At 42.6% G+C, this 20,041-nt stretch overlaps 1 protein-coding gene across 2 annotated transcripts in view; it reads right to left on the bottom strand.

Annotated features, from left to right (window-relative positions):
* Window positions 1-51: 51 nt before the first annotated feature.
* Window positions 52-20,041, bottom strand: part of XPR1 (xenotropic and polytropic retrovirus receptor 1) — a 226,748-nt gene continuing 206,758 nt past the window's right edge. For both annotated transcript variants that reach the window (XM_051857042.3, XM_089299467.1), the window contains 3 exons: window positions 16,339-16,478; window positions 9,498-9,719; window positions 52-5,629 (listed from right to left, as the gene is read on the bottom strand). In XM_051857042.3, the coding sequence (XP_051713002.2) occupies window positions 5,569-5,629; window positions 9,498-9,719; window positions 16,339-16,478 (423 nt within the window). In that variant the 3' untranslated portion in view covers window positions 52-5,568. The remainder of the gene's footprint in view (window positions 5,630-9,497; window positions 9,720-16,338; window positions 16,479-20,041) is intronic.

Below are 20,041 nucleotides of genomic sequence, written 5' to 3'. Positions count from 1 at the left end.
GGGAAGCACAGTCACACAGACCATTCACCAGTGACAAAGGAGCCAGAAGACTGTTGGAAAACAGAGAGCTTGTAATAATGAAAAAAGGACAGTTTTGTAACCAATCACTTATTTGCTTTTAAAAACACATAACCACATTAACTTTTTGCTTTGTACAACCATCTAGAAACTATAAAACAGTACCACATTGTGCATTGAACTACTTATCAAGAAGGGAAGTCCACATGGCATAAGAATTCTACCCATATAAGGAGGAAAAAGGAGACAGCTAATAGCATAGTCACAGATACAACAGGAATCCAAGCAAGTGTCAATTCTCTGACGTCACCTTTTCCATTTACCAGAGTGGAGAGTAAGAAAGCAAGGAAGGAGAACGGGAGAGGAAGAAGCATCCAGAGGACTAACCACAATCGAGTTACTCCTGAGAGCACGGCTCAGGGTTCATAAAACAGCATCGTTTGTTGGGGAGCAGGGTGAGGGGAACAGAAGTGGAGGGAGGGAGTCCGAAAAGAAAAACATGTCTCACCCCATTCCCCTCCTCAGTATTCTTCATTAATACAAGGGTCTGTGCTAATCCTGAAAACGGCAAAAAATTAATCTTCACAATGTGATAAAGTTTAAGAGTTCTGTTCTTTTTTCAACTGAAACATGAGTTTCTCACAGTTTTACTTCACAGTTCAAAAGAATAACAATTATCGTGAACAGTGACTTTGGGATTTCTCACGATCGTTCTCCCTACTCCCAGCACGCTGGTGTGGCTCCAGGACGTGAAGGCAGGGCCCTCAGAGACAGTGATTAGGAAGCCTGCTCCTCCCTGAAGTCCACGTCCTGCCACAGGCTGGTGGCGGGACAGAGCAAAGGACAGAGGACGAAGCACAGCAGCAGAGTGGACGTCCATCAGGCGGACCGTGTCACTAGCAGACACACGGAATCCAAGGCAAACAACAGATGATTTTTGATTGTCCTCTTAAGTTGATGGCACCAGACACTGATTCAATAATAAAACAAACCAAAGGTGTATGACAAGGAAACCCACTTCAGTGGAAAATGAGTATAATGGTTCTCCTCACTTCAGGGGAAACTTTGATTTTGTCTCTCTTACTTCTTCTCCCTCCATAATTAAGCAAATATATTCTGGAAGGTTGCTTCTGAGGGCAACTCCGTATCAGAGTCTGGACAATTCACACAAGAATTATTACGAGCCACACCAGTCAACAGCCTCCCTTCCACTCCCCAGCCTCTTGTATCGCTGAACCTAAACTCCAAATCTTCTTCACATTTGTAAGCGGAGCGTGGTGAAGGCTGGTTGAATGGTTGGTCTGGAACACTGAAAAGCACAAACTCCTTTAGCTCTACCCAGCTCTACCCCACATGACCATAGGCTCTAGCGTTGTCTAGACTTACAATGCAATGTAAAATTCTGAGAAATTTTAAGACTCCCTATCAAGACTAACGTCCGAAATGCAGAGAATTACAGTTTTCAACTCTTCTTGCTTTAGTTAATGATCAAATGCAAGAAAAATTTAGACCAGCCAGAAAAAAAATGAACCAAACTGATAAATGGGATTCATTCTTCTCAGGACTGCTGTCTTCACCTGGTCACCACAGCCCTTATCTATGACACTGATTTCTCAGTAAACTTGACAGAAGTATGGTGATTTCTGTTATTGAGGGAGCCATACAATCAAAATGACATTTTTAATCTGAGAAATTATCTTAATTTTCAAGATTTGATTATGTTAGATAGGAAGAAAATACTTGTTTTTTGAGAGGGATAGGCAGATTTCATGGAAACTATTAAAATCCAGTAAGAGAAAACAGTACCAGCAATCTGAAATGTTTAGGAAGCAAAATGAAATGATTTCTAAGAATCCCAATTCTTCGACTGAAGGAATACTATGGGTATTATTTTCCAATAAGAAATAGGATTTTTTTCTAAATTCTTTACATTAGAAATAAAGTCTTCTGGTCACGGCTTAGAAAATCGCATTTGGGAACTGTTTTCTGAGTAATGCAACGTTGAAGGGGGAAAATAAGAACAAAAGACAGGTCTCTCCTACCTGAGGATCCCCCTTCTATCCTTCTAGAAGTTCACATGCTTTCCTAACCGCTCTGCTGGGCTCCTCAGCTCCAGTCTTCTTGCTGTTCTCTAACAGCCCCCAAATCACTTTTCTTTCACTCAGTGTCTGTTCATCTCCTGCCTGTCTGACCCAGGACTAGGTTACTTGTTCCTATTTCCTTGCTTGTTAGTTCACCTGTGCAGAACTGGATGCACTGCCTTCTCTAGTTACTTGGAGTGTGGAAAGACACCCGACTCAGTAAGTCACTTCCAGTAAAACTCAGCTCAAATTGCAGTACTCTCACATTTGCAATACTGGGAAGTCAGGGGTCCTGGGAGCCAGATCCCTTTCTCTTTCTCGAAGGATCTGAACAGGTTGCTGGTCACAGTGTGACTCCTGAACTGGAAGGCGGGCAAGTTGCTTAAGGAGCCTAATGACAGAATGCTTGAAAACCAAGTTGCACATGGATTTTCAATGTTTTTCCAATCTTACAAATGACCTTCCTGCATTATAACCCAATTCATGATGCCTTCATCTTGATTGTTTCATGATCTTTCTTTATGAGGTCGCTAATTGATTCGTCATGATATAGGCAGTCTTAAATACAGGAGGCATTTGTACATGAAGAGCAGACTCACTTTTGTCTTCTAGTTCTCTACACGTATCAATGTTTTCCATATTACTAGAAAATGAAAAATAAATTTTATCCTCTTGGGAGTATTTCAACTTCTACTAAGAAGTTAAAGTGAGTGATTCTTGAATACAAATAAAACTGGAGTTTCTAAATCCAGAATCAGATGAAGTTTTACCTTCAGTGTGGTTGATATTCCTTTAAAGTGACTCTGTGACTCTCATTTCTGAGAGCTCTATTGAGACTCAGTGCATGGAAGACTCCAATAAAACCTCAGGTGGGACCCAGCATTCACAACTGCTAGGTGTTATAAAGCTGAGGAGATAAATATGTTCACTGCTTTGTTCGATGGAAAAAGTTTAAATGTATACTGTTTCTCAAATGTTTTCTATAAGAAAAAGCCCTCTTTTTTCTTTGTAACTTTAAGAACATACAGCTGTGCGTTTAAATATGTGTTTGAGTATCTTTCATGGTCAACTAAAAGTTACAGGAGTCTCATTTTTTAACAGAATATGCCAGCAGGAAAACATCAGAAAAGGAATACATCCCATTGTAGTCTCTATGGAAAGTTAATACTGATAAGGACCTAGAATCGTAGCAGGTGAAAAAGGTCAAAGTGCCATAGGACACAAGGATGTAAAAGCACTGGGGAGTTCAAACATCAGATGCCAACTGTAGGATTCTGAATGTTTCACCTCACAGAGCCACCAATGAGGCTGACAGTTCAAATGGCTCTGGATACATATCAGTGTCACCAATTTTATTTGCATAAGAAATGACTGACCCACTGGACTTCTCTGTACAACTCAGGAATAAAAGGTCACTGCTATTTCGTGACAGACCAGTGAACTTTCCCTCATAGTTCTGAAGTACAAAAACTAGAATAGTTAAGGAAAAAAGAAAAAAGAACCTAAAAAGGAATAATGCAATCTTTAATCTGCCATGGGTCACTAAATTGTTACCACTGATTATTATAAATGACTCAATTTATTTAAACAACAAAAAAAAGAGTAAACGTTTCCCCTTCAGTTTTGGGCCAAGGAATATATGCTTGGCAAAATACAAAAAAGCAACAGAAGTTACCAAAGTGTTATGATTTTTTCAAAAACAAAAAAACACAAAAACCTCAATTCAGAAAGGGAACAAATTTTGGAAGTTTGTCAGAATAAAGAAATAAGTAACCCCTTTAAAAAGAAACTACCTGTCAGTTAATTGGTAGAGTTTTGGTAGTAACAGTCACTTTAATATAATCTGGAGTTATGACAGGGACGTAGTAAGACTTGGATCCAAGGGGGAAGAGCTCATGAGAAGAGGGGTGTGTTAGAGGGCAGTGACCACAAGGTTGAAGATTACGCAAGTGCTAACGGCTGTCCCTTCACTGCTTCCTTCCTCCCTTTAAAATCAAGCTGAAAATGACAGAGGTAAATTTACTTTCATGCATCTACTGATTTAATTCTGGAATATTCATCTGGGTCAGGAAAGTAAAACCCCTTACGGCTTTCGGGCTCATTTGGATGACTTAGAAACTAAGGAAATAAATGAAACAAAAAAAAAAATGGGAATTGTATAGTCTAAAATTTCTAGGCAATATACCTTCTATGTATAACCAAGTTTAGACACTCAATATTTTTAAAAAGTAGATTTTTTTTTAAGCACGGAAGGCAGGAAATGTAACGTTCGCCCTTTAAAACTGCTGAGGGAAATGGCTGTCAAAATCTTTTATACCAGGGTAACTAAGGAGTAATGATAATTTGTTCTATGTGCTCAAAAACCCAACTTCCCCACAACAGACTTAATTTGATCAAATTCTGGCTTTACGTGGTTGAACACAGAAGAAAGACTGACCAACTGGGGGTGTGGAGAGTCTCTAAAGTAGCTAGTTTCTAATTCGGAGTTAGTAAAGATTACACTCTAATTCCCCAGTGAATTTATAACTTCTGTTGTTACAGTTGTAATACGGGCAAATGTATTGCACATCTGTGTCAGAACCTCTTATAAATCTCAGTTGGCGGTGTGGGTAAGTGTGGGATGCTCAGTCATGAAAGATGCTCAGGACTCTAAAGTAGCAACAACTAAAAAGTGAATAATGAAACTTTGGCTTAAAATAAAAGCGCTCAACACGTGAAACCGGTGCAAACTGTCTCCTGAGAGCGGTGCGCGGGCTGACCCCAGCGATGTCATCCAGCATCAGTCCCCGTTTCCTCTGCCATCGTCTTCACTGCAGTGACAGCATTCTCTTACGGTCAAGTTTATAAATAATGAGAGAACTGTACGTAACAAATACATCATATTTCCCACCCACCCAGCACCCCTCCCCAAAATAAGAAAAGTTACATCAAATGAAAAAGTAGCTTCGTGAATGAAGGCACTGCTCTAAGCTGCTCTTTTCCTGCAAGTGCAGCCAGTGCCTTTGCGCTGGGTATGAAGGAAAGGAAATAATTCTCCACAGAAACTGACAAAAATTTAAAAAACCAATGTCCGGTTTCAACCAGTCAAAACCGGACCAAGCGGAAGCCGAGACATCTCGGTACCATCCCATCAGAGGGTCCTTGCAGTGCCTGATCTTCATCGTGGTCGGTATCTGTGTCCTTGTGATTGTAAACAATCCATGAGAGACTGTTTTTGTTCCTTAAAATGTCCTCTGATTGGCAAAATGAAGTATTTGTTTTAAAAATAGAAAATTAAAATTAAACCAGAAGAAAAGAAAAGAAACACAGTGAGCCTGTTTGGAGTCCACAGGATCCGATCTGGGAGAGCTCGGAAGTGTGTGAGGCGATTTCTCCGGTTTTCAGCTGGGAAGGTAGTAGAGGTTGCGTTGGTCGAGGAAAGAAGTGTCGAGTAGGAAAACCCAGAATGTTAGTCTAGACGTCGGAGAAGTCAAGTGTTAGCTTCGTCGTCTGTGTCTTCTATCAATACCTTCGTGTCGCGAGCCTTGGATCTGGCGATAACGGGGAGAAAGCACATTACTAAGACAAGCACATGCATGGCACTAGGTGCATTTCTGATCTTACCACTGTTAAGCACATGTCCTAAACTGGACTACTCCTGGCGTTGTATACTCGATTTCAGGTGACACTGGAAAAATACTAGCAAAGCAGCATGCAACCAGAGGAAAGTAAACAAACAAAACAAGCTCGGAGCAGGGCCAGGTCCTGCAGAAAGGAGAGACCTGAGCCTGAGCACTGACTGACTTTATGGGCATCTCTTTTCCCTGCAAGCACCCATTTCCACCTCTGCAAAGCAGTGCCCCCAACATCCATTTCACTGAATTTAGTAAATGTGCTGCCGAAGCGAGCGCTCTATTTCACTTAGTACCATTGCACCTCATGGAGATGGTCTGCATACCAAGTGAGAAAACGGATATAAAAAGCATCAACAACATACCAAAGAAATAAAAGAAATTGTCATGGAGAGGGAAGAAATACTGTTTCTCCTACTAAAACTAGGAGAATTGGCCAGCAGAAAGTATGACCTGAGGAGAGGCATGCCTTGCTTGTCTTCCAGTCACTGACACAGGATCACACGGAACAGGGAGGTTCCGCGAGAGAAGCAGCTACAAAGAGCGGCTGATGTGGCAGGGAGGGATGCTTCAGCTCAGTGTCAGCTCTCTACCACCACAACTCTACAAAGATAAAGCCGGGGGTCTCACAGAATGATACATCTGTTTAGGAGGGGTCTCACAGAATAACACATCTATTTAGGATGTTGTAGTGGACAAAACAATGGGATTGGGTAACAACTATTTTGCAGGGTGGGCACCTGAGACACCCACATCCCCTATCAGAGAGCTGGCTCCAGTCCCAGTCACCCTGCTTCCAAACCAGTTTCCTGCTAACACAACCTGGGAGGCAGGCGGCAGATGATGCCTCAGCCACACGCAGGTGAGACCCAGATGGAGTTCTGGGCTCGCGGCTTCGGCCTGGCCCAGCCCTGGCTCCTGCAGGCATCTGGGGAAGGACCCTGAGGATGTAAGATCTCTCCTCTGCCTTTGCCTTTCAGGTGGGTGAAAATAAATAAAAATCAACAACACGATGAAATATTCTGCTACTCATGTGCACTATGAAGTGGAAGTAGTATGTGGTGAAACAGGAATTGCCACTCCTACTTGACCTGACTTTTGGAAAGGTTAAGGATGTACTAAAGGTTGCACGAGTCATACAGCTGGTACTCAAAGTCGGATGTTGCTTTAGATACCTTCTCCCTCTGTTGTATGTGACATGCTCCATTACAGAAATCTTCCTCTGGCTGGAAGTCTAGTCTCCCAGCGTTTTTCCACTAAACACCTGAAACTGAACACAAAACCCTCCTGCCCAAAGCCTCCTTGTTTCTAAGCCGAAATAGTGTGTGTGTAGATTGCCCTCTGCTGGTGAAAGGAGACAAGGGCCCCCACACAGCCTCTCTTCAGCCGCTCATGGCACCGGCCTCAAGCTACGTGTCTTCAGCACAGCAGAGCAATGCTTGGTTCTGATGCTCCTCCCACTGCCTGCAGGCCACCCTTGCTCCTTTCCTTACTCTTTTTCCTCTTCCCAGGACTAAGTTCCTTGCTCTGTTTCTTTCTTCAGAAGGAGACAAGCTTCAGCAAATTCTATTCCTATTTCCCTAAATCCTGTGAGTTACCGTCACCTTCTCCTGTTTTTTTTATTTCCTCTAAAATGTCTCCTTACATTGCGCTTAGTCTGTTTTTTTTTTCTTTTTTTTTTTAAGCATTTGTTTCGAATCTTCACTGTCACATACTGACAAACACTGCACAGCCTTCCACTTGGGTTTCTGGCCTTTGGGTTCCCCTTTCCTAATATATCCTGCACAGTTCCACTAACTGTTCCTAATAAACTACTTTGATGCTGTCATTCTTTGATGAACAGAAATACCTGTGAATCCTTCCTACCTGTAAGATCAAGCTCGCACGTCTCAGCTTTTTATAACTGGACTCTCTCTATTCAGCTAAATTTTGGTCATTACATTTCTAAACTCTTTTTCTTTCTGCCACTCTTTTCCACTTTTATGTCTTTTATTGTGTCTCCAGTCTACTCAAACATTCCCTTATCATTAAGAGAACTTGTTTGACTTAAGTCTCCTTCATTCCAATGTACTGTTCTCAAATTTCAAATGCAGCCATGAAATATTCTACATGTATTAATACTTTTAGAAGCATACAAAATCAGTAACATAAAAATACTGTTAAAATATCACTGTAGGTATTTAGTAAAAAGATAGAAATAACATCATATTTATTAAGCCCTTTCTGTGAAAGAACTAGTGTAAGTCTCATGTAATAAGCATTTAATTTACTTAACCATCCTATGAGTAAGAACCATATTAATTCCAAGCCGGCACCGCGGCTCAATTGGCTAATCCTCCGCCTGTGGCGCTGGCACCCCGGGTTCTAGTCCCAGTTGGGGCGTCAGGTACTAGTCCCGGTTGCTCCTCTTCCAGTCCAGCTCTCTGCTGTGGCCCAGGAGGGCAGTGGAGGATGGCCCAGGTCCTTGGGCCCTGCACCCGCATGGGAGACCAGGAGGAAGTACCCAGCTCCTGGCTTCAGATCGGCGCAGCGCCAGCCGTAGCGGCCATTAGGGGGGTGAACCTACGCAAAGACGACTTTTCTCTCTGTCTCTCCCTTACTGTCTAACTCACTCACTCTGTCTCTCTCTTTCTCTCTCTCTCACTAACTCTGCTGGGCAAAAATAAATAAATAAAAATTTAATTCCAATTCACAGATAAGGGATAAAATACAGAAATTAAGTAATCTGGTAAAGGTTATATGGATGATTATAAAGTCATATGCAAGTTATAAGATTATATAAGGCTATGAGGTTACAAGGTTATATAGATGGTTATACCGATTTCTAAAGCTTATAAATTTAGAATTATCTGCATATAAAATATACTGAAGACTCAAGGAAACAATTCTCCAACAAGACTTTTTCCCATTGTACCTACAATGCCAAATTAGTAAGTATGTATTAATGACATTTATTTTATGTACTCATTAAGATATTCTTGCAAGACTAGTACCAAGATCAGAAATATACCCATTTAAAAATTTTATTCAGGCAAAAACATTTATTTTTATTTGTTTTCTGAACCATCCACTGGTTCCAAATTCTGCAACATCCGGGACTGGGTCAGGCTGAACCAGGGAGCCAGGAATTTTGTCTGGGTCTCTCCCATGGGTGCAGGGTCCCAAGAAATTGGGCCATCTTTTGACCACTTTCCCAGGTGCATTAGTGGGGAGCTGGAGCAGAAGTGGAGCAACCGGGAATCGAGCTGGGGCACATGTGGGATGCAGTACTGCAGATGGCAGCTTGACTTGCTGTGCCACAGTGCCAGCCCCAAGCAGGAACATTTAAAATGCTGTCTACTCTCAGAACAAAATTTTAAGTGAACAGTATGATACTGTCCAGTGTAGACACAATGATGGAAGCACATCTCCACAACCTGTCACTCCTAGTTGGAACTTAATGCTTGCCTGTCATCTCATCCTCACTTCCCCTCCCTTCAGTGTGTAATAACCACCAGTCTGCTCCCTGATTCTAGGAGTTTCACTATTTTAAAATTCCTCATGTAACTGGAGTCATTATTTGCCCTTCCATTATCCATACTCACTAAATGTTCAGATTTAAGAAAAAAAAGATATTCTCTAGGTTGGATCCATATGAAATTACAGTTTACTATTACTTTCTATAGCTGGAAAATAGTTGAATATCAGCAGTTTATTTGGTCTAACTTGATAAGCTTCCTAGGATAAATGTTACACGATGCTAAAGCCCAAAGGACATACGCCCTAACGAAGCGGAAGCCGTACGTACTGAGAGGCGAGGCGAGGCCGGCGCAGGGATATGCTCTGGTTGTACTTCCATGACCGGTTCTTCTGCCGGTTCCGTACCCCATCTTCCTGGTCCATCATCTGCTCCAGGAGCGTCTGATCGTCTGCATTCAGAGGGGCCACAGAGATGTCCCGCACAGCACGGAACTCACCACAGTTATTCAGATGTTCGTTCTCCAGGCGAAAGAAATTCCACACAAAACGCCTGAGCAAGATGGGGCACAGCACACAGATTACTTGTAAAATCTGGACATAACATTACTACCTATAACCTACCCAAATACCAAGTGTCCACTCATGGAAACAAAAATGAGGAATTAAAGGCTAGGTTATTAAAATAAATCAGGGGAAAGCGGTGTAGGGGTTGGTGGGGAAGCAAACAAGAAAGGACTCCTGAATGCAGTGTTTGAAGGCTCATTCTCCCACTCTGTTCAACACATATTTACTGAATGTCTACTGTAAGGAGGAAATGCAATGGAGAAAGCAGATAAAGCCCAAGTTCTGGCGGCAGAGACAGCAAAGCAGTGGGCGATGACAGACACTATGAGGCACATCAGGACGAGGGACCGAGCAGTCTCCAGAGTGGCTGGTCTTGGGGACGATGATGCTGTGACCCAAGATCAGAGGACAGCGTGGTTTCTGTGGATGGAGCTACTTGTCAGACATTCCGCGGAGAATTCAGTAAACAGGAACACATGAGTCTGCAGTGCAAGGGTGCAGGGTTGGAAATGGCTAAAGACAGTATTTCAAATCACCGTTTAGGATCACTGTAACTGGAGGAGGGATCAGAGACTAAGGAGTAAACCCTGGAAGACCCCAAAACTCACAGTCTGCTAAGAAAAGAAGGACCAGTAAAGGGATTGAGGGAGACTAGTACATGAGACAAACAATGTAAAGCAAACGCCTGGGGAGAAGTACAGAGAACTGAGCATGAGATTTAGCATAGCAGAGAGGCAACAGGGTCTAAGAGCACATAATCTAAGGCAATATAATCTCAGATCATGGCCCCACCTCTTACTAGCTGCAATGGCCTTGGATGAGTTACTCAGCCTGTGCTTCAGTCATCAGTCAAAGGCATAATAACAGTACCTATCTCAAGATGACTGTGGATTCATAAATAAGTGTAAGGAGCTTAGGACAGTCCTAGATACAGTGTTTTCTGCTATTGCTATTATTATTACAGATAATTAGCAAAACTTTCAGTTGCATTAAAGAGAATGGGGGGTGGGGCAGCGCTGTGGCATTGCAGGTTAAGCAATGTTCACATCCCATATGGGTTCCAATTTGAGACCCAGCTGCTCCACGTCCGATCCAGCTCTCTGCTATGGCCTGGGAAAGCAGTAGAAGATGGCCCCTATTGCTTGGGCCCCTGCACCCGCGTGGGAGACATGGAAGAATCTCCTGGCTTTGAATCGGCCCAGCACCAGCTGTTGCCCCATTTGGGGAACGAACCAGTGGATAGAAGATCTATAAGAGACAGCAGAAAGAAGCGCAATCATTGCAAGGGGACAGTAGAGTCAAGGAGATCTTAAAAAATGGGTGAGAGAACTTGGATTCTATTATTAAGCAAATGAATTTTTTTTAGAAACAGTATGAGTAAAAAAGAATGGAATTTTTAACTAGAATTTTTTTCTTTTCTAAGTTTATGAAGCAGCACATAGGAAAGAGAGAGAACTGGCTGGGGGGAGGTGGTGCAGGGATGGTGCCAGAGTCAGGCAGAGTAAGTGAGCTGACCAGATGGTCTGGAGACATTTCTGATCACTCTATCTTTCAGGTCTACCTTGCTGTTTCTAGCAGCTATGTTATTGGACTGGGAAGTGTTTGTTCATCCTCACTCAGAGGAATGCTGTGTACCTATCTGAAAATATCCTTGTATCGTCTCATCTGTGAGAGAGATTTTCCCTGGGTAGAGTTCCAGGTAGGCAGCTAGTTTCTCTGAAGACTTCATTTGAATGAATTCTCACTTTAATTGCTGGCGCTGAGAAGTCAGCTGTCAGTCTGCCACTTTTCTGAAGGCAATCCTTTGTATTTTAAATAAACATTTTAATTGAAGAATGGCATTAAATGTAGAAAAGCATGCGAATCCTAAGTGTACAGTTTAGTTGTCAGAAACTGATCACACTGTGTAATTATCATCCAGAGATACAAAGCCCATCATCACGTCCTGTAGTCACCTTTAGGACCGACTCTAATGTTCACTTCTGGAGAGTTTATTAATTGGCCTTTCATATTTAGCTCTGCCATCCATCTAAAAACAGGTTCACATACATTAAAGGTAGGATTCATTTTTCTTCTCTATATGGATACACAGTTGACTCATCTATTAAAATGCCTCTAGGGCTGGCACTGTGACATGGTGGCCTAGGACACTGCCTGTGGCATTGGCATTCCATATGGGCACTAGTTCGAGTCCTGGCTGCTTCTCTTCCAATCCAGCTCTCTGCTGTGGCCTGGGAAAGCAGTGGAAGATGGCCCAAGTGTTTGGGTCCCTGTATCTGGAGGAAGCTCCTGGCTCCTGGCTTCAGATTGGCTCAGCTCCAGCCATTGTGGGCATCTGGGGAGTGAACCAGTGGATGGAAAACCTTTCTGTCTCTCCCTCTGTCTGTAACTTTACTTCTCAAATAAATAAATAAAATCTTTAAAATAAACAAATAAAACATCTCTATTCCTCCACTGTTACATAATTATCTTTGACATAAATATATATCTGGATCTGTTTCTAGACTTCTTCATCTGTTCCAGTGGACTATTTGTCTAGCCTTATATTATCATTTTTTAAAATTTACTTCTTTGAGAGGCAGAGTGAGAGAGAGAGAGGAGAGACATTTTCAATCTGCTGGTTCATTCCCCAAATGGTTGCAGTGGCCAGGTCTATCTAGCAGAGGCGGAAGCCAGGAGCCAGGAACTCCATCCTGACTGCCTACAAGGGTGCCAGGGGCTCAGGCAGTTGGGCCATCTTCCACTGCCTTTCCAGGTGCATTAGCAGGAAGCTAGATTGGAAGTGGAACAGCCTGGACAAAACCAGTATCAGCACCACGATAGGGATGCCATTGTCACAGCAGCAGCTTACCCCCTGGACCACAACGCCTACTTCCATAACGTCTTACTTCAAAAAGTTCAAGTTCATAGAAAATGGAATTAAAATGTATTTATTGTGTTGCAAAAATTTTTGGAAATCCACAAAAAGTTTTTACACAAAATGCATCTTCTATGAATTCTTCTATGAACTTTCCTTATTTCACGAACCACACTTGCAGTACGATGTAAAACAGCCATGGTAACAGAGCTCATCCTTGTCTCATGGATGACCTTGAGGGAAAACTTACAGTATTTAACTGCTGAATACGATCAAGATTATGTTTGTTTGCTTTTTTTACAGAAAATACCTATTTTTCTCAGGAGCAGATACTGTTAGCAATTATCTTTTCTACATATATTATACTTCCCTGTTTCCCTTTTATTCAGTTAATGTGGTTAAGTTATACATACTGATTTTTGGATGTTAACCTTATCGTTTCTAAAATGAACCTGATTTGTGATATATTACCCTTTTTATATACTGTTGGACTAATCAGCTAATATTTTGCTCAGGATTTTTGCAACTCTATACATGAAACAGCTTGATGATTTCTGGCATCTTTGTAGATTCAGAAATCACAGTCATGCTGGTTGCATAAAACAAACTAGGAAGCACTCTCTTTATTGTCCTTTTGTCCTTTCTCTTTAGAAATTTTATATAAAATTGATAATATTCTTTCCTTGAAAATTTGGAAGAATTCCCTGGACCTAGAATGTTCTTTGTGGGAAGTATTTTAATATGGATTTAATTATTTTAACAGAAGCTTATCAGATTTTCTATTTCTTCATTACAGGTTTCGGTAAGCTGTGCTTTTTATAGTTTTTTCATTTTATTGAGATTTTTAAATTTACTGGCATAACGTTGAACATAAGACTCATTGTCTTATTTCTTAAAAAAATCTCTAGGATTTCTGATATTTGTAATTTGTGCCTTCTTTCCTTTTTAGTTTGATCAGTCTAACCAAGCACTTTAAAAATCTATTTATATTTTTAAGCTTTATTTATTTATTTGACAGGCAGAGTTACAGATAGAGAGAAGGAGAGACAGAGAGTGAGGTCTTCCCTCTGCTGGTCCACTCCTCAAATGGCCCAAAGGCAGGAGCTGGGCCGATCTGAAGCCAGGAGCCAGGAGCTTCATCCGGGTCTCCCATGCAGGTGCAGGGGTCCAAGCCCTTGGGCCATGTTCCACTGCTTTCGCAGGCCATAAACAGCTAGCTAGATTGGAAGAGCAACAGCCAGGACATGAACCAGTGCCCAGATGGGATGCTGGCACTGCAGGTGGACATTTAACCGACTGTACCACAGTGCCACCCCCCACAACCAAGCATTTTATCAGTAATATTAGTCTTTTTAAAAAATTAACTTTGGCTTTGTTAATATTTTCTAACTTTGTTTTCTATTTCTTTAGTTTCTGTTTTTGTATTTCCTTCCTCCCACTTTGCTTTGGGTTTGATTTACAGTTTTTAGATTTTTTTCTAACTTACTGAGTTATACACTTAAAAAAATGTATTTGTTATTTGAAAAACAGAGTAACAGAGAGACAGGCAGAGACACAAACAGAATGATCTCCCAACTGCTGCTTCAATTCCCAAAAGGCCACAACAGCCAGGGCTGGACCAGGCAAAAGCCAGGAACTCCATCAGGGTCTCCCACATGGTGGCAGGACCCAAGCACTTGGGTAATCTTCCATTGCTTTCCCAGGGAGAGTAGCAGAGACTTGGATAGGAAACAGCAGCCAGGACTTGAACCAGCACTCCAATATGGGATGCCAGTGTCAAGTGGTGGCTTTACCTGCTGCTCCACAACACCAGCAAAATCTTCCATTACAATTGCAAATTCAGCTTCTGGCCTAACTCAGAGACATAGTAGTGTTCAGGAGCTTTGAGGAGCTTGGCCAAGTGGGCCTCATGCCGGCAGGCTGGCATGATTGTACACGTCGTTGATCAGAACAGGGTTTTGATTGATGGTCCCTGCACTCAGAGAAGATAGGTCACGCCTTTCAAATGCATGCCGCTGACTGACTTTATTCTCAAGTTTCCACACAGTGCCCTCCCAGAAATATATCCAGAGCGCCTGAAAGAAGGCAGGCATCAATACAAAGTGGGCCAAGGAGACTGAAGCCAGAGAAAGGAGAGCCAGGAGGACCAATCTTGACTGTTTTCAAGTCATGAAGGCAAAGGGGCTACCCTGTCAGATGCTTGATGCTCTGAGAATTCTGAAACCACTTTATCAGCATTTTTGTTGGCTTCACTGGGCTGAATAATTCGGACTACCAAACTGTAAAAACTGATTTTCAAGAGATTTTAATTTCTGTTCTAAATTAAGCTTTTTTACCTCCCAATGTTTACTTACCACCTTTCCAACGGAGCCCAATTCTAAAAAAGCATATAAATCACCATCAATAGCTATTTTAACTTTGTTGGTTTTTAAAAAAGATTTATTTATTTGAAAGGCAGAATTATAGAGAAGGAGGGAGGGAGGGAAGGAGAAAAGAAAGCGAGAACTCTACCCTCTGCTGGTTTATCCCTCAAAAGGCCACAATGGCTGGAGATGGACCAGACGGAAACCAGGAGCCAGGAACTCCATCTGGGTCTCCCATTTGGGTGGCAGGGACCCAAGTGCGTCGCCTATCTCCCACTGTCCTCCCTGGCGCATCAGCAGGGAGAGGTTTCAGAAGCAGAGCAGCCAGGACTCAGCCCAGCTTCCACTCTACCACAATGCCAGTCCCCGTTGTACTGTGTAAGAAATAACCTCTCAGTCCCTCAAGTAGGATGTTCCATCTCTGGGACTGACAGAAATTTGGGAAAAGCTGGAAAATCTAAGCGTTGCAAGTATGAAGGTATTTTAAAAGGCTTGTGGAAAATGGCATTAAAGATCAGGGTATTTTGGTGCAAAATAATTTTTTTTTAAATATTTTTATTTATTTATTCAACAGGTAGAGTTACAGACAGTGAGAGAGAGACAGAGAGAAAAGTCTTCCTTCCGTTGGTTCACTCCCCAAATGGCCGCAACGGCAGGTACTGTGCCGATCCGAAGCCAGGAGCCAAAAATAATTTTGAAATATGCTCCACAGATGCGTCCTTGTATCTCCATCCCCCTAGCCATGGTCCTTGCTGCAGCCCAATCCAACACGCCAAGTAATTGAGCAGAATATTCCTTTTTAACCTTCCAAGAATTCTGGTTAAGAGTTCTGGGGCCGGCATTGTGGTGTCGCTTGTAAAGCCAATGGCTACAATGCCAGTATGCCGTATGGACACCAACTCAAGTCCCTGCTGCTCCACTTCCAATCCAGCTCTATGCTAATGCTCCTGGGAAAGCAGTAGAAGACGGCTCAACTGCTTGGGCCCCTGCTCCATGTGGGAGACGTGGAAGAAGCTCCTTGCTCCTGGCTTCAGTCTGGCCTAGCCCTTGCCTTTGAGCCATCTGGGGAGTGAACCAGCATATGGAAGATCAATCTCTCTCTGTGTCTCTGCCTCTCTCTTTCAAATTAATAAAAAATACATCTTTTTTTTTTTTAAAGAAAAAGAAATCTATGCATATGGAGGGTCTTCAAAATGTTGAACATGTATTATGAAAAAACTATATATAGATTCCAAAAATTTTGTGTAACAATATACACGTATTTTTTAATTCCACTTTTCCACATTTGTAATTACCCTTGTGTGTTATCATAAACTAATCTGTAAGTACTATGGCATCATTCAGGTAAGAAGAATCTTTGATAAACTTTTCAGCAATTTGCTCACCGGAAAACCTCAAGGGGTGCAAAGACAGTGGCAATGATGTCTCCAGAATGAGGCAACAGAGTTGTGGAGGTGATGGAGATCTGGATGGTCCAGGCAAAGCGCAGTATCACATCCTCTATGATGGCACAGTAGTAGTAGGCCTGAGGAATGACAAACAGATTCAGTAGGCTCCTGACCACACTTCTCAAAAATAAGTGCTTCTATCACCAGGATTCACAAATTTCTCACCAATAAGCATAGGTTCAAGAGGAAAAAGATACACATTTCATTTGGGGGAGTACATAACTATATTTTAAGAATATTTCCAGGGCTGGTACTGTGGTAAAGCCGCCGCCTACAGTGCCAGCATCCCATATGGGTGCTGGGCCCACGTCCACTTCCATTCCAGCTCTCTGCTATGGCCTGGGAAAGCAGAGAAGATGGCTCAAGTCCTTGGGCCCCTGCACCCACGTGGGTGACCCGGCAGAAGCTCCTGGCTCCTCACTTCGGATTGGTGCAGCTCTGGCCATTATGGCCATCTGGGGAGTGAGCCAGCAGATGGAAGATTTCTCTCTCTCTCTGCCTCTCTTTCTCTTTCTGTGTAACTCTTTCAAATAAATAAATAAATCTTATTTAAAAAAATATTTGCACCAATTTCATTTTTTCTGAAATGGTACAATATTCAAAATGAAGTATTACTGAATTTGAGTGATCTTTAACAAATACACTTCATTCCCTTATTTTAATATGAGGCTCTCCTCTAGGCCCCAGAAATTATGAGCCAGATGGGATCACGGACTGAAACATATTCTAACAGGTATATGATAGCTAATGACTAAAGAGCTAACATTAGAAAAGATAAGCAGACCAACTGGGGAGTGAACCATCGGATGGAAGACCTCTCTCTCTCTCCGCCTCTTCTCTCTTTGTGTAACTCTGACTCTCAAGTAAAAAATAAATAAATCTTTAAAAAAAAAAGAAAAGATAAGCAGATTTATTAACTGTGCTATTTGCACTTATTTATTTATTTCATCTGAAAGGTAGAAAGACAGAAAGAGGGTTCTTCCATCTGCTGGTTCATTCCTGGAATGCCCACAGCAACCAGGGCTGGACCAGGCTAAGCTAGGAGTCTGGAAGTCTATTCAAGTCTTCCAAGTGCGGGGCAAGAACCCAAGACCTTGGGTCATCAGCGGCTGCCTCCCAAGAGCATTTGCACAGAGCTGGACTGGAAGCAGAGGCAGGACTCCATCCCAGGCCCTCTGATACAGGATGCAGTGTCCCAGGAAGGGCCTTAACGTGCTGTGCCAGAACACCTGCTTCTTGCCTTGCTTCCTGACATCAGTGAATGAAATAAAGTGTGGCTATCGCACACGGTTGAACTTAGGAATGTTCTATTTTCGCTAGCGGAAGACGGTGCTCAACTCATACCTCCAGGTAAGAGTACAGACAATTTAGGAGTTGAGTTTTAGCTATTGCAAGTTTGAAGTACATAAGCTGCCAGCAGACCAGAACTGCAATGCATGGTTTTGTTTGTCTAACCTCTAGGAAATCAGCTTTCTAAATATATGTATTTAAAGTTTGTGATATCTTTTTGGAACCAGAATATTTGTGTATTAAGCCATAACACTGGTTTTATTTAAACTAATTTAACAAAGCAGTACTAATCACCGTTAGAGGGCTATTAATTTTTTAAAAAGTAGCCCCTTTACTACTTTCTCTTTTATTCCTAAGAGACAAAAAATTTCACTGTATTTCTTCTGCTTTTTATCCTCTATTTTTAAATAAGATATGCATGCTACTCTATCTTGTAGTCAATTTTAAACATTATCTATTGACTTCTTATTATAATATATTTTATTAGGGTTACTAAGAAGGTTTTAAGACATTGATCAATCTTCCTGTTCCGGTCTGCATCCTCCTAATATGATGATAATGCAATTTTTTCATAAATCCACACTCAATGTACTTATTATTAGGCCTAAACATGCTTTTAACAGTCAGTCTAGGGGCTGGTGCTGTGGAACAGTGAGTAAAGCCTCTGCCTCTGATGTCAGCATCCTAGATGGGCGCCACTTTGAGTTCTGGCTCTTCCGCTTCCAGTCCAACTCTCTACTAATGGCTGGGACGGCCGTGGAGGATAGCCCAGGTGCTTGGGCCCCTTTACTGACAGGAGAGATCTGGATGAAGTTCCTGGCTCCTGGCTTTGGCCTGGCCTAGCCTGGGACATTGTGGCCAAATATTTGGGGAGTGACCCAGTAGATCTCTAACTCTTTCAAATACATAAATAAATCATAAAAAAAGTAGTCTGTGGTTGACGGATGTGGGAATTGATATAGAAAAGTGAAGTTTGAATATGGAGATAATAAAAATGGTTCCTACACCTGGAATGTCCTGCTCAAAATTATGCATATTTAGTCACTAAGAACTGTTGTTGTTGCTTTTTTCTTTTTAAAAAAGATTTTATTAATGGCTACAACACAAGTGGGACTGGGCCAGGCTAAAGCCAGGAGCCTGGAATTACATCTGGGTCTCTCACATGAGTGGCAGGGGTCCAACCACTTGGGCCATCTTTCACTGCTTTCCTAGGCACAACAGCGGGAAGCTGGATCAGAAATGGAGCAGCTGTGATTCACATAGAGAATTCCAGTGTTGCAGGCAGTGGCTTAACTCGTTTTTCCACAACATCGGCCCCCAGTAACTGATTTTAAGGTTTATATGGCTGTGCTCTTAATTTTTATTTATTCAAAAGGTGTTAAGACAAAAAGAAGAGACAGCTTCTGCTGGTTCTGTCCTCAAATACCAGCACCAACTGAGGCTGGGCCAGCATGAAGCCAGGAGTCTGGAACTCCACCTGGGTTTCCCCTCTGAGTGGCAGAGACCAAACTACTTGGCTATCACCTGCTGCCTCCTCGGGTGCACATTAGCAGGAAGTTGGAAACGGGAGCACAGCTAGGACTTGAGCCTGGGCACTCCAATGGAGGATGTTAAGTATCCTACCAGTGCACCAAATGCCCACCCAATGTGTTCCTTTTTTTTTTTTTTTTTTTTGACAGGCAGAGTGGACAGTGAGAGAGAGAGAGACAGAAAGGTCTTACTTTACCGTTGGTTCACCCTCCAATGGCTGCTGCGGCAGCGCACTGTGATGATCTGAAGCCAGGAGCCAGGTGCTTCTCCTGGTCTCCCATGGGGTGCAGGGCCCAAGCACTTGGGCCATCCTCCACTGCACTCCCGGGCCACAGCAGAGAGCTGGCCTGGAAGAGGAGCAACCAGGACAGAATCCAGCGCCCCGACCAGGACTAGAACCCAGGGTGCCAGTGCTGCAGGCAGAGGATTAGCCTATTGAGCCATGGTGCCGGCCTAATGTGTTCTTAATTTTTAATGAAGGTCCACTGGATTTCAGGAATACTTTTCAAGCTTAAATGAATCTTATTCCAATATTTGCCTTTTTAAAATAAAAAGGGAGCTGGCACTGTGGCACAGTAGGTAAAGCCTCTTTGTCTGTGATGCCAGGATCCCCTATGGGTGCCAGTTCTAGCCCTGGCTGCTCCACTTCGGACCCAGCTCCCTGCTAATGCACTTGAGCAAAGCAGTGGAAGACGGCCCAAGCGCCTGGGCCCTTGCCACTCACACCAGATACCTGGATGGAGTTCCAGGCTCATGGCTTGCCTGGCCCAGCCCCACCTTTGTAGCCATTTGGGGAGCAAACCAGTGGATGGAAGATTTC

This window comes from Oryctolagus cuniculus, chromosome 7, assembly GCF_051225735.1.
Source record: "Oryctolagus cuniculus isolate XC-2025 breed Fujian yellow rabbit chromosome 7, ASM5122573v1, whole genome shotgun sequence".
Taxonomy (NCBI): domain Eukaryota; kingdom Metazoa; phylum Chordata; class Mammalia; order Lagomorpha; family Leporidae; genus Oryctolagus; species Oryctolagus cuniculus.
This window is presented reverse-complemented; position numbering and strand designations above follow the sequence as displayed.